The 27,295-nt window shown below is 45.1% G+C and overlaps 1 protein-coding gene across 3 annotated transcripts in view; it reads right to left on the bottom strand.

Moving 5' to 3' along the window:
• Window positions 1-15,883: 15,883 nt before the first annotated feature.
• Window positions 15,884-27,295, bottom strand: part of NCBP3 (nuclear cap binding subunit 3) — a 105,373-nt gene continuing 93,961 nt past the window's right edge. For all 3 annotated transcript variants that reach the window (XM_082244497.1, XM_082244496.1, XM_082244495.1), the window contains 3 exons: window positions 20,762-20,928; window positions 18,454-18,624; window positions 15,884-16,317 (listed from right to left, as the gene is read on the bottom strand). In XM_082244497.1, the coding sequence (XP_082100623.1) occupies window positions 16,082-16,317; window positions 18,454-18,624; window positions 20,762-20,928 (574 nt within the window). In that variant the 3' untranslated portion in view covers window positions 15,884-16,081. The remainder of the gene's footprint in view (window positions 16,318-18,453; window positions 18,625-20,761; window positions 20,929-27,295) is intronic.

Raw genomic sequence — 27,295 nt, forward strand, 5'->3', positions numbered from 1 at the left:
AATGGCTTTCTTCTTGCCACTCTTCCATAAAGGCCAGATTTGTGCAGTATACGACTGATTGTTGTCCTATGGACAGAGTCTCCCACCTCAGCTGTAGATCTCTGCAGTTCATCCAGAGTGATCATGGGCCTCTTGGCTGCATCTCTGATGAGTCTTCTCCTTGTATGAGCTGAAAGTTTAGAGGGACAGCCAGGTCTTGGTAGATTTGCAGTGGTCTGATACTCCTTCCATTTCAATATTATCGCTTGCACAGTGCTCCTTGGGATGTTTAAAGCTTGGGAAATCTTTTTGTATCCAAATCCGGCTTTAAACTTCTCCACAACAGTATTTAGGACCTGCCTGGTGTGTTCCTTGTTCTTCATGATGCTCTCTGTGCTTTAAACGGACCTCTGAGACTATCACAGTGCAGGTGCATTTATACAGAGACTTGATTACACACAGGTGGATTCTATTTATTATCATTAGTCATTTAGGTCAACATTGGATCATTCAGAGATCCTCACTGAACTTCTGGAGAGAGTTTGCTGCACTGAAAGTAAAGGGGCTGAATAATTTTGCACGCCCAATTTTTCAGTTTTTTATTTGTTAACAAAGTTTGAAATATCCAATAAATTTCGTTCCACTTCATGATTGTGTCCCACTTGTTGTTGATTCTTCACAAAAAATTACAGTTTTATATCTTCATGTTCGAAGCCTGAAATGTGGCAAAAGGTCGCAAAGTTCAAGGGGGCCGAATACTTTCGCAAGGCACTGTATCCAGCTCTGATAGGAGAGTTTATGAGTAATAGCCTTTCCAGTTCTCAGATAGAGGGGATTTTTTGTGCTTGGGTTTACCAACAACTAGAAGGGGAGGAGAGCGGATGTGTGTCCGCTTTCCTCCCTATCCTTGGTGGCACCCGCTTTGCCAGTCCTGGGCCTACAGATGGGCAAGCGGAGCCCAGGATATATAGCGGGGGGGTGTGAGGAGAATTCTGGCGGCACCCCAGGCGCCAGCACAAAACTTCTAGTCGTCATGACGACCTGGCGCCTGAGGTTTTTCGAGCCCTGCTCTAATGGCTCGGACTACATTCACACAATGTAGAGACAATTCCTTAGGATGCTTAGGAGGAGGGCACAAGGCAGGCAGTACAATGAAGTAACCAATTTTGAAAGAAAGGATGATCTTGGGCAAACCGGTTCAGAAACATGTCTGACTGGTGTGACAGCTGCCAAAAAGCATACGTTGCCAGCAAGAACCTCCAGGGGAATATCCCTGCTGGGTTTAAAGGGTGGTTTCTGCAAGGCGGAAAACCACATTAACGCGTTTTTAAATTTTTTATTTTTTTAATTTTTAAATAAAACAATAAACAGGTTATGCACACCTGCTCTGTGTAATGTGGCAAAACGTTTTTTTACCTCGTTACAGGTAAACTATGAAGGTAAAAAATGTTTTACCTTTAGAACCACTTTAAGGTACCAGGGAAGTAAAGGTGGCTTGATATGAAAACACCTTGAAGAGAGGTATCTCTTCTGTGCCAGCCATTAGGCAAGAATGCAGACTCAGAAATCCCTCTTTAATGCCTGGGTTTCAGCAGCCATGTTGTTAAATTAAATCCAAAGACTTAGAAGCAAGATGGAATAGGGGACTTTGAGACTTGTGAGTGTGTCTGTGCCAGGTTCTTTTGGTTCTGTTTGATACCATTAGAATTACCACATACCTCTCCCTTGCTCTATTTTGTGCAAGGGAGAGGTAAAATTCACACTCAAGTGAAGGCATAAATAAGCCTGAACCGAGACCAGAGGATTTTTAGGGGGCCAGATCCCTAGTTCTGGCAAAAAAACAGAGGTAACTTGTTGAATCTGGAGGCTTGGATGTCCACATCCTAAATTTCCCATCTTTGGTATATCAGACCAAACAAAAGTGGAGAAAGTGACCACTCCCCTTGGTCCAAGTCGTAATGGCTGAGATAATCCAACTGCCTGCTGTCTATTACTGGGTTGAGGATGGCAGAAATAACTGGACAGTGAGTTTCTGTACATGGTAGAATCTGGTTTGCTTCTTTCAAGGCAGTCAGGTTCCTTGTGCCCCCTTGATATACCGTATGCCACCGTAGTATTATTACCTGACTGCACATGAAGTAGATGTCCTTTCAGAAGGGGGTTCTTGTACTGCAGGGACAACCTGACTTCTCTGAGCTCCAGGATGTTGATTGGGAGTTTAGTTTCCTCTCTAGGCCATGTTTGTGGAACTGTCAAGAATTTGAACACTCCTCCCCAGCCTGATACACTTGCCTCTGTTGTGAGGACCTTTCTGCGGTAGGGAAGGAACAATATCTCCCCTATTAGGGCTGGGGTTCCACCAAAGTAAGGAAGTTCTTAGTTGCATAGGAGCATGGATAAGTTGAAGGAAAAAGCCTGTTTTTTTCCATGCTAACAAAATGTTTTGTTAAGGGAGTTCTTAAATGGAATTTGGCAAAAGACAATGCCTTAAAGAAGGCAACAATTAGCCTGGGATGTGGCCAGGACCAGAGCCAAGTATTCCAGGAGAATACTTGGCTCCAACAATTAGCCTGGGATGTGGCCAGGACCAGAGCCAAGTATTCCAGGAGAAGGGAGGGTTGCAGAGCAGATTTTGAAAAATTGTTCACCAAAAGCCTGGATCAGTTGAATTGTCCTGTGAAACTTTTTCTGACAACTGACTTAGAGAGGAGTCCATCAGAAGAAGGTTGTCAACTGTAGATAGCCTGTGAGTTGAATGCCCTGTTTCCTGAGCAGGGCCAGCAGAGGTGCTAAGACCTTTGTGAACACTTTGGGAGTAGAGGATAGCCAAAGAGCAGTACAATATGGAAGTTTTTGATGCCACTGCAAAGCCCCGAAAGTGCTGAGGTGGGTAAATGTGAACACGCAGATAGGCATTTTGAATGTCCACTGATGCCAGGTAACTCCCCTTGTCTCAGAGAGGCAATTAGCGACCTTATGGATTCTATTTAGAATTGTGGAATTTTGAGGGATCTATTGAGGAATTTTAAGTCCAAAATAAGGTGAAAATCCCCATTGGAATTTGTTACTTTTTACAGGTTTGAATAGAAACGATTGAAACTGTCTTGTGAAGGTACTGGTACAATGACTTCCTGAGGGAAGAGGTGGTTCAGAGCCTTTTGCAAATCTAACTTACCTTGGCCAGACTTTGGATGATTTGAAAGAAGAAAGTGGTATGGGGGCGGAAATTTGAGCTCTATTTTGTACCCTCCTAAAACCACTGATTGAACCCATCTGGGATGTCTGTGACCCAGAGAGAGGCAAACTGTAACAGACATCCCCACACTGTTAGAAATGAGGGCACCCCTTCATTGTGAAGAGGGTTTTGGGAAGGCTTTGTGGGCCAAGCCTTGTGCTGAACGTTAGGCTTAGCAGTTGAAGTCTGGGTAGAGCGAACAGGTGCTCTGCATTTTGAGTTGCTAAAGGCTCCTAATAAAAAGGTTTTTGAAATCTTCCTTTGTGAAAGTAGAACCTTTTCTCTGGTAAACTCTGATAAAATGGTCAAGTGCCTTACCAAACATGTCTTCCTTATATAGGCATTCGTGTGAGGCACCTTTTGCAGGTAGCTTCAGCTGTTCAAACTTTGAGCCATAAGATTGTGCACATTGTGAAAGGATTTAAGCCATTATGAAAATGTGTCTTATGAAATTCTAGGGAATCCACAAGAAAGGCAGAGCAGAAAGCAATTGCTGTAGTTGCTCTGTAAAAGAACGATCCTAAAATACAGGGTTGTGTTGATTGCTCATTGTCCTAGTCCAGTTAGCTGCAATGAAATGGCAGCGAGAGATGGTTGCAAGGGTGGGAGAACAAATAGAACTTTTAGGAGCATCTCAAAATGTTCTATCTGCAGAATCCTTGAAAGAAGGAACTTCTTCAATAGGTACAGTGAGAGGTCTGTTTATAACACATCAAGAAATATTCGCTTTCCATGTACAATGTCTTGCTGGAAGATGACTTCCTTGTCTTCGCCATAGTAGGGATCATTGAACCAGACAGACCTCTATCCCTCAGTACCTGGCCTTTAATAGCTAAGCCATTAAAACCAGGGACTGTAAATCTGGATGGTAGATCAGCCCTTGGGACAACTGGTCTTCTCTGAGAGGAAGCCCCCCAAGGGAGGTTTATGGGCCACCAGACTGATTGGAAGATCCTCACCCTTGGTTCCTCGAAGGAATAGTGGAAGAAGCCTGAGCTGAGAATGATACTGGCCTTACCATTGCCCTTGGAAGCCTGCGGCATCTGCCAGAGGAACCTGTGATCTTGCTACGATCCTCAGTATCCTCCTGTGGAGCCGAACCTGCTAAAAGAGCTAAATGTAGGACCCTCAGACTCAGAACCTGTATGCAAAATGGGAGAGAGATTTATCTGTGTGACAGCAGCCGGTGAATCACGGTCTGTAGTTCCTGAAGTTTGTCCATAGGAAGGACCGCCCTGGTCAGAATTAGAATCAGACCTAAGTAAATCAATTCCCTGGACAGGGATAGAGAGGACTTTAGTTAGTTTGGACATCACCTGAACCTTTGCTGGAATTAAACCAGCACAAATAGACTCAGGACCTAAAAAACCTTAAAAGGACAATAATGGGTGAGGACAGACCTTTATGCTGAAGGGTCTTGTCTGTGGGTCTGCAGAAGCTAGCTCTAGGCTTACCAGACTAAGGATGCTTGGTACCTCCCAGGGAAGATTTGAAAGATCTATTTCCCTTATTCTCTGTCCCAGAAGCAGAAAATAATTTTCTATGTGCCGAGAAGGGGAGAGCCCCCATCTGCAACAAGGCTCCTTCCCTTTCCTAAACTATTTCAGGAAGGTACTCTCCCCCCCCCCGTGATAGCCTTAATGATGTCATCCAGGGTAGCCCCAAACAGGCGATCGCCTTGAAAGGGCAGATCAATGAGATGTGACCCTGAGGCTCCATAAGGAAAGGAAGACCTTGCAGTACAAAAACAATCTTTTGCACTACTAAAGGTTCCCCCCAAGACTCAGGGTACCTATCAGCAGAGAGAGAGAAAGATAACAGTGACCCCCAAGGACTCACCCTACCGATCGGAGGAGCGCCGAGAATTCAGACCCAGCATGACCACGGACGCCATCCCTGTTCATATTTCCCTGGCACAGGAAGAGGAAACTGAGGAGGAAGAGAAGCAGCGTAAGCATCCCCACGAGGCTTCGGTCATCTCCAGCATCTCCCAGACTAAGGGAAAATGGCTCTGTGACATAATCTGGCTACACAAACATGGCCGCCAGCTGGAGACCAGCCAGACTAAGGGAAAATGGCCCCCACAATATCATCAGGCTACACAAGCAAGGCTAAGGGAAAATGGCCCCTGTGACATCATCAGGCTACACAAACATGGCCGCCAATTGCAGACCAGGAAGACTGAGCCAGAGAAAATGCCCACCATTAGCTACAAACTTTGAAGCATGCTGCCAGGATCTTCCCTGCGCCCTCTGCAATGCTGTATCTTCTGCAAGGGGACCCCCCCCCCCGAAGGTAGGAAACACGTCAGGGGAGACTCTGTTGCGCACTCTTCACCAGTCTCTGCACTGGGACCCCCCCTGCACTATATCCACACTGTAAACAGTAGGGCATGCACCTAGGGGTCTCCTACACTGGGACCCCTCCAGACTACCAGGGCAAGACACACACTATCAGGGGCTGACTGGCAACCTCCGGCCCAGGGGGCAAGTACAAACCAGAAGCCCATGGTGCAGCGAATCAGCATCACTCCCACTTTCCCTCTTCCCGGCCTCCTCCTGACCCCCATTCCAGGCCCTCTCTACTCACTGGTGGAATCTGGGTTCCTGACCTGGCCAGCAGGGGGTGGTTAAGGGGAGCTGGGACAGCTTGATTGGGGCTGGCTGGGAAGAAGAGTCTCCAGTGGTGCATGGAACTGGCCTCTGTTCAGAAATAGTTTACACCATCCATGCTGGGGGGAGGCCTGTGCTCTGTCCTTGTCTTTATCCTGCACTCAGTAGGTCAGCGGGCAGCGCGTAGCTGCGATCTGACTGGGCTGGGGGGGGAACCACTGGATCTAGATTATCCAGCCTGTCGCCCAGCCTGGCAGTTGATTGTAGATCTCCCGAGAGAAAAACAAAAAAGATGCAAGGAAGGAGAAAAAATTGGACCAGAGATTCCAGCCGGGAGCCTAGGTCCTTACTCCTGACTAGACAGATTAAAACTGATTACCTAGAGCAGAGAGGGGGGTTATATACCAAGCTGATGGCCCATGGGCGTAGCCAGGTGTTTTTTGTTCTGCCTAGTTCTAATGCTGGAGGAGGCAATATATAACCCAGTAGTTATAATTTATGCAGTGCTGTGTCTGTCGATTAATGAAAGAGAAAAATGGATTTTTGTAAAATCTTACCGTAAAATCCTTTTCTCTTAGCTCATTGACAGACGTAGTCCTCGGTGATACAGCACCTTCGGGTTATGTTGCCTCCACAGGAGCAGGACTAGACAGGAAATTAAAATGCTCTGGCCACACCCTAGGGGCAGTCCCAGAGGGTATATCCTCTCTCTCTCTCTCTGCCTCAGCAAATCAGTTATGTCAAAAAGCAGTCTTTAGAGATTTTAACCCAACCCAACTCAAAAACAGAGGGGCGGGGACTACGTCTGTCAATGAGCTAAGAGAAAAGGATTTTACGGTAAGATTTTACAAAAATCCATTTTTCTCTATCGCTCATTGACAGACGTAGTCCTCGGTGATACAGCACCTTCGGGACGTCCCAGAGCAGTATCACAAATGAGGGGTGGGAAAATGGAAATAAAATCCCAATCTAGAAGGCCCAACCGGTGCCAACTAGAAGTTTACAATGCTCATCCTTAATGATGAGACTCAACAAAAAAGAAATTTTTCAAACAGAAAAAAAAACTCTCGAGGTAGACCACCGGTCTCCTCAAATTGCGGCCTGCAAAACCTTGCGGCCAAATGAGGCATCCGCCGATGCCGTCACATCAATTTTATAGAATTTTGTAAAGGTATGTACCGACGACCAGGTGGCCGCCTTACATACCTGGACCACTGACGCCTGATGGCGATAGGCCCAGGAAGTACTGAGCACTCGAGTGAAGTGCGCCCTAACAGGGAACGGAGGATTCCGACCCTTAATAGAATAAGCCTGTACCACCGTCTGACTGATCCATGTAGATATGGTCGCGGCAGACACAGGCAACCCCCTTCAAGGGCTATCCGTGATCACAAAAAGTGAGTCCGTCTTACGAAAACAAGTTCGTAGTAGTCATGTGTATCCTTCTGAACCCCATCCAAGGAGTGTAATGCAAACTCCCAAGGATGGCTAGTCTTAGGACACGGGGAAGGTAACACAATACTTTTATTCAGATGAAAAACTCTGAAAATCACTTTAGGAAGGAAGGATGGATTCGGAAGAAGAACCACCTTATCCCTATGAACCACCAGATATGGGGAACGACAAGATAATGCGGCCAGTTCTGACACCCTGCGTGCAGAAGTAATGGCCACCAAGAAGGCCACCTTCTGGGATAATGTAAGCAAGGGAATCTCCCTAATATCTTCAAAGAGAAGTTTCTGAAGAACCGACCACACTAAATTAAGATCCCAGGCGGTAAGGGTGCGCGCACTGGCGGAGCCAGATGTCGCACCCCCTGGATGAAATTCCGCACCAAGGAATGATTAGCCAAAGGTTTCTTGAAAGAAGATTGCTAATGCCGAAAACCTGACCCTTGATCGTGCTCAAGGATAGTTTCTGCTCAACCCCTTGTTGCAGACAGACCAAAATTCGGGTCACCGAATAGGTATGTGGGGGAAATCCAATAGATTCACACCATGCAATATAAGACTTCCATGTGCTGGAAGTCGCTTTCCTTGCTTTAACTGGAGGTAGGAATAACTGAAGCTGACACTCCCTTGTCCTTCAGTACCTGGGTCTCAATGGCCAGGCCATTAAGCCAGCGACTGTAAAGCAAGATGGAAGATCGGTCCCTGAGACCGCAAATCCTCCCTGAGAGGAAGTCTCCAAGGAGCGTCCGCGACTAGCCTCACCGAGTCGGCGTACCAGGCTCGACGAGGTCAGTCCGGAATTTCCAGAATAACTGGAATTCCCTCCACCTCTATCCTGCGAAGAAGTTCCCGCAGCAACTTGAGAGGATGGAAGGCATGCCGTAGCTGATACTGCCCCCACGGGGCGATCAGCGTTTCTGCTGCGTCCGCTAGAGGATCGCGGCGGCGCGAGCTACAAACCTCCGCACCTTCCTGTTAAGCCAAGGTGCCAACAGATCCACATCCGGGATGTCCCAATGAAGGGACAGCTAGTGAAAAACCTCTGGATGAAGAGGCCATATGCGATTGGATCCGAATCGGGCTGCTCTAGAGCTGCTCGATCCAGTAAATCAGACAAAATCTGATCGCTCTCAGTTCCGATACCCTTATTGGTAATCTGGATACTATCGGAAGAAATGAGTTCCCCTGGTTGAGCATCGGAGACTTCCTGGTCCGCTCGCTCAACCGGATCCGATTGTCCAGGGAATCGGAATTCTGATTCCATTAAAAAAGAATCTCCTTCAGGAGAATTCGGGTATGAGACTGGGTATACGGTACTGCCTCTATGAAGGCCACCATCAGTCACAGCCAATTGACGGACAGCAACATCCGAATCGTTGACTGAACCTTCTGGAGTTTCTCCGCAAGGGTAAACTCTCTTGCCCAGGATGTATCCAACCTTAGGCCTAGATAGTTCAGTCTCCTGGTGGGAACCAGGGATGATCTTTGGGAAAGCGAAAAAACGCTGATGTCCTGCGATGATGGGGATATAAAGATAGGCCTCCTAAATGTCTATGGACGCCAGGAAATCCCCCTGATGCAGGGAGGCCACCACTGTACGGATGGACTCTATTTCTTCCCAAGTCCAGATTTGGAAGCACCTTGCCCTCTTTCCTGGGCATTGTGAATAGGTTCGAATAGAACTCCTGAAACCGTTCAATGTTAGAAGGGAAGAATCGCACCGGTGGAAGTGATCGAAACTTGATCCTGTGTCCTCCAGAAACCGGTGAAGACATCCCCCCCACCCCAGAGATGGGTAGGGGCGCATCAGGCTGTATCTTCAGGCTTGGCTGAGCCGGACTTTTTGTTTAGCCGACCAGCGCCCTTTGAAACCCCTCTAAAGGGGCTTTGGAGGGTTTCGCCTTATCGCCCGCCCTCGCGGAACGAACTCTTTATGAGCAGAAAAGGAAGGTCCTCGTTAGTTACGAGGTCCTTTTATCCTAACAGTCTGTGGCAAGACAGCAGGTGGTACCGTCTATCCTATAAAGAGGAATTTCTCAAACGGATAGCACCTAGCCATGCGTTTGGAAATAACAGGGGTTCGTTTCAAAACGACCCCATTTGGGTAAAGGAAAATCCTTCGCCCTTTTGGTAGGCTAACAAGTACCAAAAAGGAATCTCAGTCTCAGCTACCTCTGCCGGTGTAACCTCAAGACTAAAGGTTTCCCGGACGGACACAACTAGTGCATCCACCACTCTTGTGCTATGGCGGAGGCAGAAACGTGCTCCTCACTGCTGAGGAGATATTACCTGGGACAACAGCCCCTGAAGTATCTGATAAACAATAGGGGTAGGCGGGGGTCGCTTCTTGACCCCCGTCCCTGACAGGCCACCTCCACCCGGGATACCAAAGACTCCAAAACTGCCGATAATGCATTAAAAACAAGTGGGGTACTGGAGGGTCCTGCGGCCACCTTGAGGGGATCAGGTGGGGATACCTATGCGGCAGGGTCAATGATTATACAAGACACTTGCCAGCGACAAAAAATGACAAAGTAAAAAACTTTTTTTTTTGTGTCCCCCAGTCGCAACAGCGCCCCTCAGTGTTACCTGCCTTTTTGGACCCGAGAGAGAGAGAGAGAGAGACCCCAAGGCTCATCCCTGATGCACAGAAGTTTTCATCAGCTTGCTCAGTGCTTGTCTTGTTACAGACAGGAAGTCTTTGGCCCTATTTCCTGGGTAAAGGAGGCGGCTCCGCCCCTTAACACGCCTGCCGGCGCCTCCCCCTGGCTCCATGAGGTGTTTGAGTCACCTCAAACATGGCCGCCCCCATGCTGGAGACACGAGGCTACACCAAAATGGCGGCCTCGTGCGATCTACCAGACAATGGCGGCGGTCTGCACAGAATAGCGGCATGTCTGTAGAAGGATCTCGGCCTCACAACCCTTCACCCGCATGGTGGTCAGCGGTACCGGACCCTGGCGGGCCGTGGCCGTCGGGAGGCATCTGCTTAGCTGGAGGAATGATCTGGAATGCAGTATACATGTATAGACATCGCCCTGTGGCTTCTGACAGGTAGGATACCTTATACTATCACAGTAAAGTTCTAGTACTGCCACTGACTACAATCATTTTCACATTTTTACAATTAGATTGTCAGCTCCCAAACCAAGTCTCCTGGCTTCTTGTACACAAAAATCACACTCAATTAGGGGGATCTGTGACATGTTATAGGATAGAGGGGAACCCATCCTTACCATTACAGAGAGGGGCCCGCGTTCACCACAAGACCCGTCAGGGGGAAAGGGGGAACATACTACTCCCCATACCGGAACCAGGCGGGCGCCAACTCCTGACAGTACCCCTCTCCACCGAGGTAGGAAGGCTGTCGACCAATACGGACGCCGTGACTCATGGTCTTTGGCGTTTCAGCGAGACGTTTAACTCGCAGGGTCAGTCCCCGTCCAGTGGGACTATGTCGCGGCCGACCCAGCGCGGAGCTATGGCCTGCACGCGCTCGTAGGCTGAACTGGGGTGACCACTGGATCTCAACATCCAGCCCGTCGCCCAGTTCAGCTTTCTTGCTTGAAGATCTCACAGGAACACTGGAGAAAAAAAGCTGTCTAAAAAATCTTTTCTAAGAAAAAAATCCTGCCAGGACCGAAGATCCCAGCAAGGTATCTAGGTCCTTACTCCTAACTAGACAGAAAAAAAACTGATTTGCTAGAGCAGGAAGTGAGAGGATATACCCTCTGGGACTGCCCCTAGGGTGTGGCCAGAACGTTTTCTTTCCTGTCTAGTCCTACTCCTGTAGAGGGCAGCATAACCAGAGGGTGTTGAATCACCGAGGACTACGTCTGTCAATGAGCGATAGAGAAATCCCATTTTCTCTTTCATTCATTGATGGACACAGCTCCTGTCATTCTTGACCATTGGGACGTCCCGAAGCAGTATCAAACATGAGGGGTGGGAAACCGCAAAAAAAAAATCTCCCAAAGCTAAACATAAGCCAACCAGGCAGCAGGGGCTCAACCAAAACAACTGGGGCCCACCTGAAAAAAACAATGCACTCTCGAAGAGGATCAGGTCCTCTTAAAAAGCAATATAATGAAGAAGGATGCACTAACACTTAATGTATTGTAGCAGCACCTAGATCTCATTGAACATAGGAGAAAATGTGAAATACTGAAACTAACTAGTGCGCTCAAAATTAAATTAGGCATAAACAAATGCTAATAAATGAAAAAAGGTGAAATTAAGAGGTCATAATAAACCTTATAAATTGAGTCCATAAGTGACAAATGAATTTAAATAATGTGAAAAGTGAACACTTAAAAAGTGCAAACACAGTGACATGCAAACAGTTACATGCACATAGTTCTCAAGTGATGTAAATATAAATTAAGTCTTCAATATGGAGTTCTACAGACCATTCCTTCGCTCTAGGTAAATGTGAAGTTAAATGCTGCATGCAACATCCCATGACCAGAACCAGACAGTGAGTGGCTGCTTATCAAAAGGAAATTATCAGATAGCCTATATAGATCCTGCCCTTAAGGGTTAACCGGCCTTGGTAGATGTCAGATTCCCCTTTACTATCGACCATCCAAGGATCTGGGAACTTCTCATGTATAATATTCCAGCATTCTCGTGCAAATAAAATAAATTGCTGATACTGCATTACCTTTAACCAATTTTATTTAAAACCCTAAAGATGAACTTACATGGATGAAGACAAACGAACGACATGAATCGGCTTAGAAAGGTCCTCCAATCCCAGTTGATGCCCTCTGAGGGGAAATGCTTCGGGTGGAGCAGCTGCGTAGTCACTTTGGCCGTGCACATCTTTCTAAGCCGTTTCATGTCATTCGTTTGTCTTCCTCCATGTAAGTGCATCTTACATGGATTAGGGACTTATAGTGGTAACGCCTAGTAAAGTGCTTAGGAACCCCACAGGGATGCTTTGGTCGTCCCCACTCTGAACGAAAACTCTGTCAAAATAGGCAGGGAAAGGGAACACTTTTGCTGCTCTGGATGGCTTATGAGTGCCAAAGCAGCTTCAGTTGCATCCTCCATCTTTAGGGTCTCATACACAGATACAATCAATGCATCTACCAGCGCCTTTTCGTGCGCAGTCACAGATGTGGAGGAATCATCCTCACTATCAAAAGATTCCAGGCACATGGTCACAGACCCAGCAGGGTGACCTACAGTCGCGGCTAAATCAGATTCACGGTCGCGGCTGAATCAGATTCGGGATCTGAAGAGACAGGGGGCGCTTTTTGCTAGCCCAACGCCCGCAAGCCGCCTCCACCCAGGACACAAGGGACTCCAGAACCGCCATTAGTGCATGGATGGATGGTTGGGACTCAGAGGGCCCACTGCCTCAGAGAGGGGATCAGGTGGAGAAACGTGCTCCAAAGACTCCATAAGTCACCAGGGGGACCCCAGAAAAAGTGTAACACACTGCTAAGGGACAACCCCCACCGTGCTGGCAGCAGCACCCAGTCGCCAAGCACAAGGCAACACAATCCTCAGCAGAGAACCCCATCAGACTCACGACTCACTGACACAGGTACCTGCAATCACCAGGAGAATCTGCACTACACATGCGGCAATCAGGAAGCTAAATGATACAAGAGTTAGCACCAGGGGAAAAAGAGGGGCTCCCACCGCCGAAATGGTCACCCATGGGGCTCCACTGTCATGGCCGCCGCTATTTTCAATGCCAACCACAATAAAATGGCCAGTTGGAGGAAATGCTTTATCACCTAGCTTTCTTTTCCTCTATGCAATGCCAACCCACCTGGCTGGCATAGATTGGAAACTATCCTTGTAACATTAAGACTTGTAGATACTATCAGTTGAGTGTGGCGGGCAAAACTTTTGTTGCCACGGCTACGGGTGAGGACTTTACCAGACAATATGTTAACTGTGGCACACATTTTGTAGTCCGATTTGTACATTATGTGACCTACAATAAGTAGGCTGCACCACACATCCCCTGAGAATGAGAATAGGAGAACACTATTGTGACACAAATAATTTAAAATGTTAGAAATATATCCAATGCAACACGTCAGGAAATGCCATCAGGCTGATCTTTCCTCATTTCGTATTTGAGGAATAGAACAGCTGTCTCACTCACCAAGAGGGGGTGATAGGGAGAGACGGTTACTAGGAAGAGAGGTATGGTGGATTTTTAGGACATAATTCCAGATCACCCCAGGTGGGATTTAGATCAGCACATACATTAAACTGTCTCTCTCCAGTGTCTCTCCTCCTCCCTCTTGGTCTCTTTTTTTAAAACATTTTTACCTATATGTATACTATCATCGTGTAGTTTGTGGATATTGAGTGGCACATACATGGGTCTCCTTAGCATACACTACAATTGATTCTAATTTTTGCTAATTGTCTGCAATCAATTAGGACAATAAATGGGTGGAGCTGGTGATATGTAGAGCCACTATATATTTAAAAGTTGTATCTAAATGTAGTAGTTATGACTAAGGCCTTATAAGCTGAAACACATCAACTGATCTTATCAGCATTTGTGTTCTGTGGTTCCTGAATAAAGATGATTTTTTTTAAGGGGAAGTACCATTGTGCGGATCATCGTTCTACATATGCACTCAGTTAAACGGCTGTAGATCGGGCATGCGGGAGCTCATTTATTAGTGAGCTGTATGGGTAGTAGCACTGCTCCTTCTGTTTTCACAAGAAAATGGCTGCCGGACTACACAAACTAGCCGCTCCGCCCTGTGCCACAAGGCATACAGGAGCCCAGCAAGCAGGAGACTAGGCCTTCGGACACGGGGCCCTGAAAGAAACCTCCACCAGCTACAACCTCCCCCTGCCAGTTCATCGTCCAGTCGCCGGCGGTGTACATCCCCGCCCCCGTCGCCAGTTAGCGCCCTGCCCCCAGCCCAGGAAAGTGGCCAGACCACCCCATAAAAATACATCTCCAGCATATGTGGAGAGGGGGGCAGAATGAGAAACTTGGCAAGAGGGGGGATTGCCTACGGGAAGAAGGGGAACCAGGAGGTCCAACCGTCCCAAGGAGGGGCCCACGTCCACCCCAAAACGCTCCAGGGGGAGACAGCTACTCACCATACCAGGAACCAGGTTAGTACCACTCCAGACAGATCCTCCTCTCCTTCGAAATGGCAGGGGGGGCTGTTGGCCAGGAGGAAAACTGCAACTCAGGCCGAGGCCAGGTCGTATGCGACCTCACGAGGCGTTTAACTCGCAGGGGCCAGCCCCCATCCAGTGAGACTATGTCGTGGCCGACCTAGCGTGGAGCTGAGGCCTGCGCACGCTCGCTGGCCAGACTGGGGTGACAACTGGATGTAGATTATCCAGTCCAGCAGTTGATGGTAGATCTCACAGAAAAAAATCCAGGAGGAAAACATTTTCTAACTAAAAAAATTTGCCAGAACCAAAGATCCCAGGAAGGAACTAGGTCCTTACTCCTGATTAGGCAGGAAAAAAAAAAAAAAAAAAAACAGGCAGGGAGAGGAAGTATACCACCTGGGATTGCCCATGGGTGTAGCCAGAAGTTTTTTTTTCTGCCTAGTGTCCTACTCCTGTAGGGGGCAGTATAACCCAATGGTCAAGAATGACAGGAGCTGTGTCAGTCAATGAACGAAAAAGAAACTTTTTTTGGGCAACACAGCACACCTAAAGCACAGTATGTTATGGGGTGAATATACTTTCCCACTTTTGCGGGTTGTCACCCTATCACACATGCCCCAGTGGAAACTACAGGCAGCCATGTTCCTCTGTGTTTACTAATAGAAAGCCGGCACAGAACAATGATGTGCAGCCAACACTGGAGGGCCTACATGTAGACAGAAGTGGCAAAAAGGTGAAAACAAAAAAAGTCTAATTCCTGCAGCCAGAAGTACAGCAAGAGCAGTGATCAGTGTGGTGATCCATCCATGGGAGATACACCTCAGGGGTATTAACTATTGTTGACAAACCTGAAAAAAAAAAAAAAAAAAAGCCAATGCCTGCTTTAATAGCCAACAACATCATAATGGTAGCACAAGGCCACTACTGAATCTTATCTAAATACAAGTGGATTCATGATGTCACAGCCATCTACAAGTTAGGGGTACTACAAAGAAGGCTGTAGTCAAATTAATAGAGCACTAGGTTTCATTTGCTTCACAGATAAGAAAATGTACTGGTTTCACCTAAAATGCTAACAGGGCAACATGAGTTATGCTGTTAAAATAGTAATTTTTTTTTCATGCAAAGCAAAACACCTAAGACAATTGATTCATCAAATAGTTGAATAGCTGCTTTCATTTGATCCTTCTCAATAACAGAGACTGCTTTACACATGGTGGAAACTGAACCTTGCAGTATACCCAAAATGGTCATATCTGTTTTAGATGGGCATGGCTTTTAACCCCAGAAAGCAGGATTTAAAAATTAAAAAAAAAAAAAAAAAAAAAATGGAAAAGTGGAAATGAAATGTTGACATCTTTAAAAGACATTTTTCTCTCCATCTGAAAATAAAAAAACATGGTGGGGCTGCAGGTTCTGAGCAGCCACTGTGCTAACAAGGTTTGTTTAAAAAAAAAAATAAAACAAAAAAAAAAAAACACTCAATCTCATAATAACCAATACACATCGTTTAATCCCCAGTAACCCAACACATGAATTTCTGAGAGGCTTGTTGAGAGCACTGCAGCCACTAATGGTGTCTCAACATCGGTATAAAACAATTACTGTGTGAAAGGCAAGGGGCGGCACATTGTCAAGTTGCTGCCATGCTACTGGAAGCCATTGTCCCAAGATTTGTAAATCTGTCATCAGGAGTCCGTGTCTGAACCAGAACTGCTCTCCCGGCTGATTTCAATCTGTAAGGAAGGAAGGTTGTCCAAACGGCTCTTCTTCTGTCGGATCTGTTCCTTTTCCTTTATTAAGGCTCCCCAGGCCTGCTGTAGTACAGAGTCTTCCTCTTCTGGGGCTGCACTGCCCTTTGCTCCCTTCTCTGGTGCTCGCTCCTTTTCTTTTGGTGCTGTTCCCAAACGATTCCATAAGCTCCCTAATATAGGAGAAACAGGAAGAGTTATAAAACATAGCTCAAAGGATTCAAACAATGGGAAAAACTTTCCTATTTGTTCAATATTTTTCACTAGGTCTTGCAAAGTTTGATTAGGTTAATTTCTTTTGAAACTGTCTGGCATACTAAAAATGATTGTACAGGAACAAAAAAAAAAAAAACATGTTATACTTGCAGTATCTTACAAAAGTCAATACACCCCTCACATTTTTGAAAATATAACTTTTCATGTGACAACACCGAAGGAATGACACTATGCTACAATGTAAAGTAGTGAGTGTACAGCTTGTATAACAGTGTAAATTTGCTGTCCCCTCAAAATAACTCGAGACAGCCATTAATGTCTAAACCGCTGGCAACAAAAGTAAGTACACTCCTAAGTGAAAAAGTCCACATTGGGCCCGATTACCAATTTTACCTCCCCGGTGTCATGTGACTCGTTAGTGTTACAAGGTCTCAGGTGTGAATGAAAAGCAGGTGTGTTAAATTTGGTGTTAATGCTCTCACTCGCTCATACTGGTCTCTGAAAGTTTAACATGACACCTCATGGCAAAGAACTCTGAGGATCTGAAAAAAGAATTGTTGCTCTACATAAAGATGGCCTAGGCTTTAAGAAGATTGCCAAGACCCTGAAACTGAGCTGCAGCATGGTGGCCAAGACCATAAAGCGGTTTAACAGGATATGTTCCACTCAGAACAGGCCTCGCCATGGTCAACCAAAGAAGTTGAGTGCACATGCTCAGTATCATATCCAGAGGTTGTCTTTGGGAAACAGACGTATGAGTGCTGCCAGCATTGCTGCAGAGTTTGAAAGGGTGGTGGGGGGGGGGTCAGCCTGTCAGTGTATCAAATTGGTCTGCATGGTTGTAGTCCCAGAAGGAAGCCTCTTCTAAAGATGAACAAGAAAGCCAGCAGTTTGCTGAAGACAAGCAGACTAAGGACATGGATTACCTGAACCATGTCCTGTAGTCTGATGAGACCAAGATAAACTTATCTGGTTCAGATGGTGTCAAGCATGTGTGGCAGCAAACAGGTGAGGAGTACAAAGAAGTGTGCTTTGCCTACAGTCAAGCATGGTTGTGGGAGTGTCATTGTCTGGGGCTGCATGAGTGCTGCTGGTACTGGGGAGCTACAGTTCATTGAGGGAACCATGAATGCCAACATGTACTGTGACATACTGAGGCAGAGCATGATCCCATTCCTTTGGAGACTGGGCCACAGGGCAGTATTCCAACATGATAACCCCAAACACACCTCTAAAGACGACCACTGCCTTGCTAAAGAAGCTGAGGGTAAAGGTGATGGACTGGCCAAGCATGTCTCCAGACCTAAACCTTATTGAGCATCTGTGGGGCATCCGCAAACGGAAGGTGGAGGAGCGCAAGGTCTCCACCACTAGCTCTGTGATGTCATCATGGAGGAGTATAAGAGGACTCCAGTGGCAACCTGTGAAGCTCTGGTAAACTCCATGTCCAAGAGGGTTTAGGCAGTACCGGAAAATAATGGTGGCCACACAAAATATTGACACTTAGGGCCTTTTCACTTAGGGGTGTACTCATTTTTGTTGCCAGTATTATAGACAATGGCTGTGTGTTATTTTGAGGGGACAGCAAAATTACACTGTTATAAAAGCTGTACACTCAGTACTTTACATTGTAGCAAAATGTTATTTCTTCAGTGTTGTAACATGAAAAGATTTAATAAAATAGTTACAAGAATGTGAGGTGTGTACTTACTTTTGTGAGATACTGTATCTGCTCTGTGCAGTGGTTTTGCACAGAGCAGCCCCAATCCTCCTGCTCTCGGGTCCCCCGCCAATGCTCTGGGCCCCTCCCCCTTGCCGAGTGCCCCCATAGCAAGTGGTTTGCTGTGGTGGCACTCGTGCTTGCTTTGCTCCCGAGCCCGCTGTGTCCATAAGAAACAGAGAGCACAGATATTTACGTGCATGTGTGCATCCTATGTACAAGATTGTGTGAACGTTGGACTTAAATTTTTGTTTTTCCCAGGTTAAAAAAAAAAAAAAATCTCTGTTTAATTACAAGGCCCTTATGTGACAACACTGTAGGTAAAAGGTTGTCGCTTTGGAGACAGTCTCTATTCCGGTAATGTGCAACTGACCTGTTTTCTTTTCCTTGCTGTCAGAATAAAGACCTTTTCCTTCCGATTGTTTTGGCAAACCCAGCCGACTATGCACGTCAGATACTGGTTCTCTGCGAGGTGTAGGAATGTGACTCGACACTTTTCTGATTTCTGGCGAATGCGGTCTCTTTCCAAGCCTCTGCCGCACATCTGCATAGAAAAAGTAAAGCTTTTATTAAGCCCCCCTAAAAACTGATTTCATCTAATGTTTTCACAAGACAGGTTTTTAACGACTTGACCCAGCCTTTCCTGGCACTTTTTGTTACAGGTAACAATCAGTATTTTTTTGCAAGATCTTAGAACCCCAAAAACATATATTTTTTTTTAAAGCAGAGGCCTTAGAGAATAAATTGGTGGGTTATGCAATTTATTTTCTAAATACACTTTTTTTAATTTTAATGCAAAAAAAAAAAACACAAAAAACAAAACAATCCAGAACACATTTGTTAGTACAATATAAAAGATGATGTTACGCCAACGCCAAGCAAACAGATACCAAACATGTTCCACTTTAAAACTGCGCATGCCTGTGCAACCACGACAAACAAAAAAAGGTCTAGAGCTAGAATTACTGCCCATGATTTGACCATCGTAATAATACCTCACATGTAGGACAATCGCTTTTAGCATGTGTGCGGGAACGACCTGGGCGTTTGCCTTTGCCCCCAAGCACAGGGGGACGGAGGCACTTTAATTTTTCTTTTCAAAATATTTTTACCATTTTACCAATTTTATTGCAGTCACAAGGAATGAAAACATACTTTGTGATAGCAATAGGCATGTGACAGGTACCTTTATGGAGAGATCTGGGGTATAATAAGACCCCAAATCCCTGCTCTTCATTTAAAAGCATTTGATCAAACCAAAATCGGTAAAATCAAATTTTTGATTTTTAAAAACCGCGCGGTTTACATTCTGGTTACGTCATCGCTTCCAGGTTACTATATTATAGAGTCCAACAAAGCCAATCAGATCTTTGCTGGGCTCTAAAAAAAAATAAATAAATAAAAAAAAATTAAATAAACTATATAACCACTTGAAGTTCAGCGGCGCAAGGGTACAAGTGGTTAATTTCTACTACATTTATTCTGCAAGTATTGTAATGACTAGGAAGCCCTAGTCATGCTTATATCAGTTTCCTAACGGTCAGCAAAACACCATGTTACACCCTAAATATAGGTGTACAAGGTGAACTTAGCCTTTAACTACTTCAGATCCGGAAGGTTTTACCCTCTTAATGACCAGGCCATTTTTTGTGATACGGCACTGCGTTGCTTTAACTGACAATTGCGCAGTCCTGTGATGTTGTACACAAAATTGATGTGTTTTCTCCACCCACAAATAGAGCTTTCTTTTGGTGGTATTTGATCAGCTCTGTGATTATTTTTTGCGCTATAAACAAAAAAAAAACCACAATTGTGGGGAAAAAAAACAAAATAATATTTTTGACTTTCTGTTACAAAACATTCCCAATAAAAAAAGATCTTCATTAATTTAGGCCAATATGTATTCTGCTACATATTTTCGGCAAAAAAATACTAAGCGTATATTAATTGGCTTGAGCAAAAGTTATAGCATCTAAACTATGGAATACATTTATGGACTTGTTTATTTTTACTAGTAATGGCGGCGATCAGCAATTTTTAGCGGGACTGCGACATTGCAGTGGACAAGTCTGACAGACACTTTTTAGGACCAGTGACCCCAATACAGTGATCAGCGCTAAAAGTATGCACGTTACCGTATAAATGACACTGGCAGGGAAGGGGTTACATGTACATGTTTTTTGCACAGCCGTGCCGCCCTGCTGCAGTATTTATGTGGTGGGTGGTCCGGAAGCGGTTAATATAAACCTCCAGTAATCCTCTTAAATCCTCAAAATGGGAGAAGGGGCAGCATTTCAAGTCAGTCAGGGTTGTAATTGCTTTGTGTTAGCAATCTCCATTTCTGAATGAGCTTACAGAAGAGGAAGATAACCTGATCAGTCTGTTGCTGTTCCCTCATTGCCTAATCACAGGCTGGAAAAGGCTGGTAACCAAGCTGCTTTGCTTATCACAAGAGAAAACTAAGGTCTCCTACACATCCATGATGTCTATCAGCTCCGTCTCAATTACACAAGTGGATAAACAGAATTCCAAATATATTTGGCAGGCAAGACAGTTCACATAGAAAACACATACTGTATAGTTCAACTGGGTATTTAGTGGTATGTCTATTCAAATTTAATACTAGACAAAATCTAAACATTTACATCAAGGTCCTATTTAAATCCTATTCTTAATTATACCAGATTTTGTTCCTGTGCCTGTTGCAGTTGCAGTTCCAGTCTGTCGGCTTGCTGTACTCTGCCTCTTCTCCTCAAGTAACAGTCTGATATCTGCAGGCTTCTCGGAATGGGATTTACTACCAATACGGTTTTTCACATTGCTTCCAGAGTCAGACCTCATTGAGTTCCTAGAAAACAAACCAATATTTGAGTACTTACAGCAAGGTTGGCCCAAACCACCCTAGAGGACAATACTTTGATACCTGACCAAACTGTAATGAGCTCTTTGGCAACCCTGTTTTTTGTCAAAGTAACCTTATAGCCCCTTCTTGTTGGTTACCTCAAGTATTTTCAGCTGGGTTCCCCTCTCTCTCCCCCCCATCTTTTTTCCCCCGCGCCGACACTTGTCCTTTTCTCTCTCTTGCTCCTCCCCCCTTTCCCTTTATCCTATTCTTTGTTTCTTGTCTATGTTATAAGGTGTTGTCACAGATTTTTGTGCCAATTCCTGGTATGTTTCCACTTAGTTCCAATGTTTGTTGGGTTCTATGAGCTTTAATGCACATTGTACTAATTCCTTTGTTCACATTGTTATATTCTCAATAAAGATATATTAAACAAAAAAATAGCCCCTTCTAAAAAGGTAAAATGAATAGCATTGTTCATTACTCAATATTACACGTCCTAAAGCCGGCCATAGACGGTTCGAATCTTGGCTGGTTCAGAAGGAACCAGCTGAGATTCGAACCATGCATGGGCAGGCATATGGTACCCAAGTAAATCGATCAACTTGGGTACAACCAGCCTGCTGGATTTTTTACATGCAATTATTGCTAGCAGCTGTTATGAGCCCTAAGCAAGCTAAGAGAAATTTGGGGGGAAAAAAAAGCTAAAAGCAATCAGTGAGCTACCAATACTAATATGTTCTACAGTAAAAAGGAGTGAACTCCCTGAATCCTGTTTTGTGTAGTTGCCACTCAAGCTTCCAAAGCAGGGCTAAATGGGATTGGTGACCGCGACAACTTCATTTTGCTAACTTTATTTTATATTAAGCTGTCTCTAATGGGAGAGATAGCTGAAACCTGCAGTGAGGTTTGTGTTTAACCCTCTACTGCAGGGGTGTCAAATGAGATTTCATTGTGGGCCACATTCAGCATTATGGTTGCCCTCAAGGGGCCGGTTGTATCTGTAAGATTATACAAATTTAACCAGGGCTTTTTGTCTGACAAAATAGGTGCAGGAACTCAACCAGACCCTCCCCTGATGAACTGCATCAAGCGGCGGGTGTGGCCAAATTGCACTGCGGGAGGATCCTAAAAGGGCAAAAAATACCAGGAGTACATCATGTGCAGGGGTGCGCTGTGCGCAGGGGTGCGCTGCGCACAGAGTGCAGGGGTGCATTGTGCACTGAGTGCCGGGTTTAGCGGTGTGCAGGGTTCAGCTCTCTTAGCTGTCCACATCCTACTTCCACCCCTCTTCTGCACCTTCCTTCCCCACCACCCCAAAAAAATAAAAGTTTCCTCGCTTCTAGTACTTCCTAGCAGCGTAGGCGCCTCTGCCCCTCTCTCGCAGGAAGATCATTGGTTGGAATCTCTGCAACCAGGCACAGATGGGGATCACAATGCAGCTTACCAAGTGATGCTCCCTCCCACACTGCACCTGCCACCTGAACCTTCCTTGTACCTGCCATAAGTGCAGGGCAGTCAGGGATCTGTAAGAGCTTCCACCACGTTTCAGCTGAAAAAAAAAAAAAAAAACCCCTGGGTGCAAGAGCCACATAAAATGGCCTGGAGGGCTGCAGGCCTTGTGTTTGATATGTGCTCTACTGCATCTAAAGCACGGGATCTCAGATCACAAAAGGAATGGGGTGGAATGGTGCATCGTTGCAATGCCTGGATGAAAAGAAGTACTGAGGAGGCCAGCAGTTCCCACTTTATGTATCAAAGTTTTAATAGTTTTTGGCAGGGCTGTGAAAAGGAGACCTAGTCCTTACCAGCTAGTAAAAAATTCATCTGGTTTCTCCCAGGGTATTTACCAACATATCAAACATAAGTATGGCAAAAGCTTTTTTGGTCATACTTCACTTCTGGGTCAGAAAAGTGCACTTTGTTTTTTTCTCTTGTCCCAGAATCGGATGACAGTGTGCTAAACCCTGCTGTTGGCTGATATCAATAATGTCGGAAACCATTCAGTTACGTGATCAACAGCTGGCGCAGCCTCTCAGTACACCGCTGAGAGCCTTAGCCAGCTGTTCCTATCCCCTCTACAGCCTGGTACTCCAGTGAGCCCTGGAGGGACAGAGTACACAAGAAGAGATAAACATGGACTTTCTAGGCACTAGTAAAAAAAAAAAAAAAAAACACACAAATTTTTACTTATACAGAAAAGTAATAAACACATAACATGATATACAAGATAAAAAGCACAAAAAGCAACAAAGACCATCCTGTACCCGGACCGCATGTGTACAAAACAGGAAGACCTAAACCAAAGGGTCTCCCAATGGATCAGGTTGGTCATGAGATAAAAGGCGAGTTCTAGCGCGACATGTTTTGCGACTTTTTGCTTCTTCAGAAGCTTGTCAGAACATTTCTATATAGACAATCATAATAAATACACAGTACACAATGTCAAAGTGAGACGTAATAGTGAAGATCCCACAGAGTACAGCTCGCTGTGTGACAGGCGGTGATGAATACCAGCATGCAAAGGGTGAAGGGGCAGAGCAGAGTCAGTCACCACTCTCTGTTTAGAGCAGACTGAGAACTGAGCAATCAGTGGTCATGTGATCGCTCAGTTTTCAGTCTTCGAGCTGGGTGGGGCAGCTGCAGCATCGGACCTATGGGAACTATGCTGCAGCCATACAGGTGAGTAGTAGAGATGCACAGTAACATAACGGCTGAAAACACACACTATTTTGCCAGATTTTACTGTGCTTAAGGTGTTTTTTTCATAGGTCAAGTGACTCAAAAAACACATAAAAACCATAACATGGGTGTGTTATTGATGCATTTTCAAAGCATTTCAACAGGGAGGTGCATTTTTTTTTTTAATCGAACAAAAATGCAGCAAGCAAGATTTTTACCACCACAGCAGAAGCGCAATGGACCAATAGGAAGGCATATAAAGACTTTAAAGGGATGCATTTTTCTTAAGCTTTTTTCTTGTGCTAAAAAGGTACCGATAATGACCGACCGTAAATTCATAATTTATATTCATGATATTAATTAAAAAGTTGATACAATTATTTATAAAAATATACAATTTTTTTTTAAAAACTGTCATTTTTGGTTTTGGCTAAGTGCACTTAGATTTTTCGGTTTCAGTACCAAAATTTTCATTTTGGTGCACCTCTAATGAACAGGTATGTTTTTTAATTTCCCACACTTCTTTAAAAAATGTTATTAAAAATATGCGCACCAAAATTACAATTGCATCTAAGTTTTCCACACAATTCCAATTAACTTATATTAGATTGCATTTTCTGCAAGCGCAGGGTCTAAAAGGAGTCAATTGGAGTGCACCTAAAACACACTTTACCCAACCCTCAGCACACCAGTTTGAACCCACATTTAGAATACTTTAAATACAACCAATATTAATTGGTCCAATTACCAAACGTGTCATTCCCTCCTTTACTTTACTTTTAAAAGGGTACATTCGCGTAACTTGCAGTTACGGTGTATCCTGTTGCTCAGTGTTGAGATACTGCTTGGGCCGTATTATTTTACCTACACGATATCAGGTCAGTTTTCTTCTTTTCTGGCCTACTGGCATTATTTGTGTTGAGGACAGACATTGATACATCATCCTGATCACCCCTTGGGGTTATTCTGTTCTTTCCTTGAGAGAATATAGAATTGTGAGAAGTTTATGGGCTGACTGTTTGGCTGTCCCACATGCCCTGCACCAACTATATGGATCATTACAGAGCTTGTGAGCATTTTAACCACATCCTGCCCGCCCTATAGCAAATTGACGGCGGGATTGTGGTTGTATTATCCTGACCGGACGTCATATGACAGCTGCAATCGGTGATGCGAGGTGTCAGCCTGACGCCCTGCATCTCAGATCTCTGTAAAGAGCCTACTGACGTAGGCTCTTTACCATGTGACCAGCCGTGTCCAATCACGGCTGGTCACATAGTAAACAAGAAGAGCCGTTGATCGGCTTTCCTTAGTTCGTGCCTGGCAGGCACGAGCAAAGGAGCGCCTATCGGCGGCTCCCCTGACATGGGAGGGGTATGGGCGGTCGGCACTGGTAATCAGATCATTGATTACCAGTGCAGACCCTCGGGGGGGGGGGGGGGGGGTGCCACTAGAACCACCAGGGATGCCCACCATGACCCCAGGGATGCCCACTATGGCCACCAGGGATGGCAATCAGGGCTCAGGGAGCCCCCCATTGCCCTCCCCATCAGTGCTGCCCACCAGTGCCCATCAGTGCCATCTATCAGTGTCGCCCACCAGTGCCCATCATTGCCCACCAGTGCCCATCATTGCCATCTATCAGTGTCGCCCACCAGTGCCCATCATTGCCCACCAGTGCCGCCTATCAGTGCCCATTAGTGCCCATCAGTGCCGCCCGTCAGTGCCGATAAGTGCAGGCTATCAGTGCCCAGTGCCGCCTATCAGTGCCCATTAGTGCCACCTATCAGTGCCGCCTATCAGTGCCCAGCAGTGCCGCATATCAGTGCCCACCAATGCTGCATATCAGTGCCGCCTATCAGTGCCTCCTCATCAGTGCTCATCAGTACAGGAAAAAAATTATTTACAAAATAGTATAACAAACAAAAATTTTTTTTTTTCAAACTTTTCGGTCTTTCATTTGTTTAGCAAAAAGGAAAAAACCCAGAGGTGATCAAATACCACCAAAAGAAAGCTCTATTTGTGGGGGGAAAATGACATAAATTTGGTGTAGGTACAGTGTTGCATGACCGCGCAATTATCATTCAAAATGCAACAGTGCTAAAAGGAGAAAATTGGCCTGGACAGGAAGGGGGTGAAAGTGCCCGGTATTGAAGTGTTAAAGTATGAGTTTTTTTTTGGACTGAGTGGAGAGTGATTAGAACACTTTTTTGCAAGCCGTGTATTCACTATATGTCAAGTTTACCATTATCCCTGAAGAAGAAAACCCCAAATTTTGGGATGTCCCCAGAAAAAGAAACAGAGGAAAATGTATTCCAATGGGGACACTAGTACTGATGACGAGGGGTTCTGCAAGATATTCCCCTAATTTGCTGGGATTTATTTCCTCTCACATCCCGTCTGGCTATGGGACAGGAAGTAAAGGTAAATCTCCCCAATAAAGAGGAAGATAGCAAAGATAAAACCTTACAAGAGTTAAAACCCTCCCTTACTTCAAAATGGAAAAAATTTTGCCTATAATTTTAATTGAAATGATTTTGTGTGCTATTACATTTTAGGATCGGCTTAAAATGGGCTTCAATATTTGATAACGACAGTTTTGAATGGTCAAATGTTTTTCTAAAGTTCTGGTTATCTGCATTTATACTAATTAAAATGTACAATAGTGAACACCCAGCTTATCATATTTTAGTAAGCTTGTTGAAATCTGGTTACACATGGTGGTTTTTCAGGAAAAAAAGGGACAAATAAGCCCTGCATTAGGGACTCCCCTTTGCTAATGTTTATTGCACAATTCTGCAGAATGCAGGCATTACACAGGAAACAGCCAGTCAGGCAACTGGAAGGTCAGAAGGAACAGCTCTGTAAGTAAACTGGTATCTCCATTAACCAAAGAAATGTCCCAGCTATATTTTTTCTGGAACCACAGGGTCCCTTTTCAGCGATAATACACGTATATTTCTGTGCTGTATCCTTAGCCAATCTGCAGTGAATTCTGTTGCTTTTAAGCTTTATTGGTCCATTAAAACTGAACTCCTGATGCATGAAAGGCTGAAACATGAAAGCCTATGTAGCCACAACACCCCAGGACTAAAAAGGGGCAATGTATTATATTTTCAAGTTTAAATACATACTCTTTCTTAAAAGGATATGCATTTCATTCATTCCTGATATAGCCCTGCCAGATAGCAGAAAAACAGAGTTAAAGCTGAACTCCAACTTTTTCACTAGACCTGAATGGAATGATCAATCCCAGCATAGATCATACCTCTATACCACATGTTCTGTTGTCTGCAGATATTCTGGGTTTTAGTTGAGACTGTATCATTGACATTCTGTATAGTCTGATGTAGACAGAATGCCCTCCATAGCCACTTCCTTCTTCACCTGTAGCCTAAAACACACCCCTGTGTTGTATCAGACTCTGCAAATGATGTAACTTCCTCCATAGCTCGAATGGTGGGTGGGATGGAACACATCCTAATTAGCATTCTGTCCAGCCCAGTCACACCTACAGGAAGAGTCCAAACTTTCCAAATCCTGTCTCACAGTTGCCAGCATTATTAACCACTTCTGGACTGGAAGGTTTTACCCCTTAATGACCAGGCCATTTTTTTGCGAAAACGGCACTGCGCTACTTTAACTGAAAATTGCGTTGTGCGACGTTGTACCCAAATAAAATTGATGTCCT

This window comes from Pelophylax lessonae (assembly GCF_965119305.1).
Source record: "Pelophylax lessonae genome assembly, chromosome: 2".
NCBI lineage: Eukaryota > Metazoa > Chordata > Amphibia > Anura > Ranidae > Pelophylax > Pelophylax lessonae.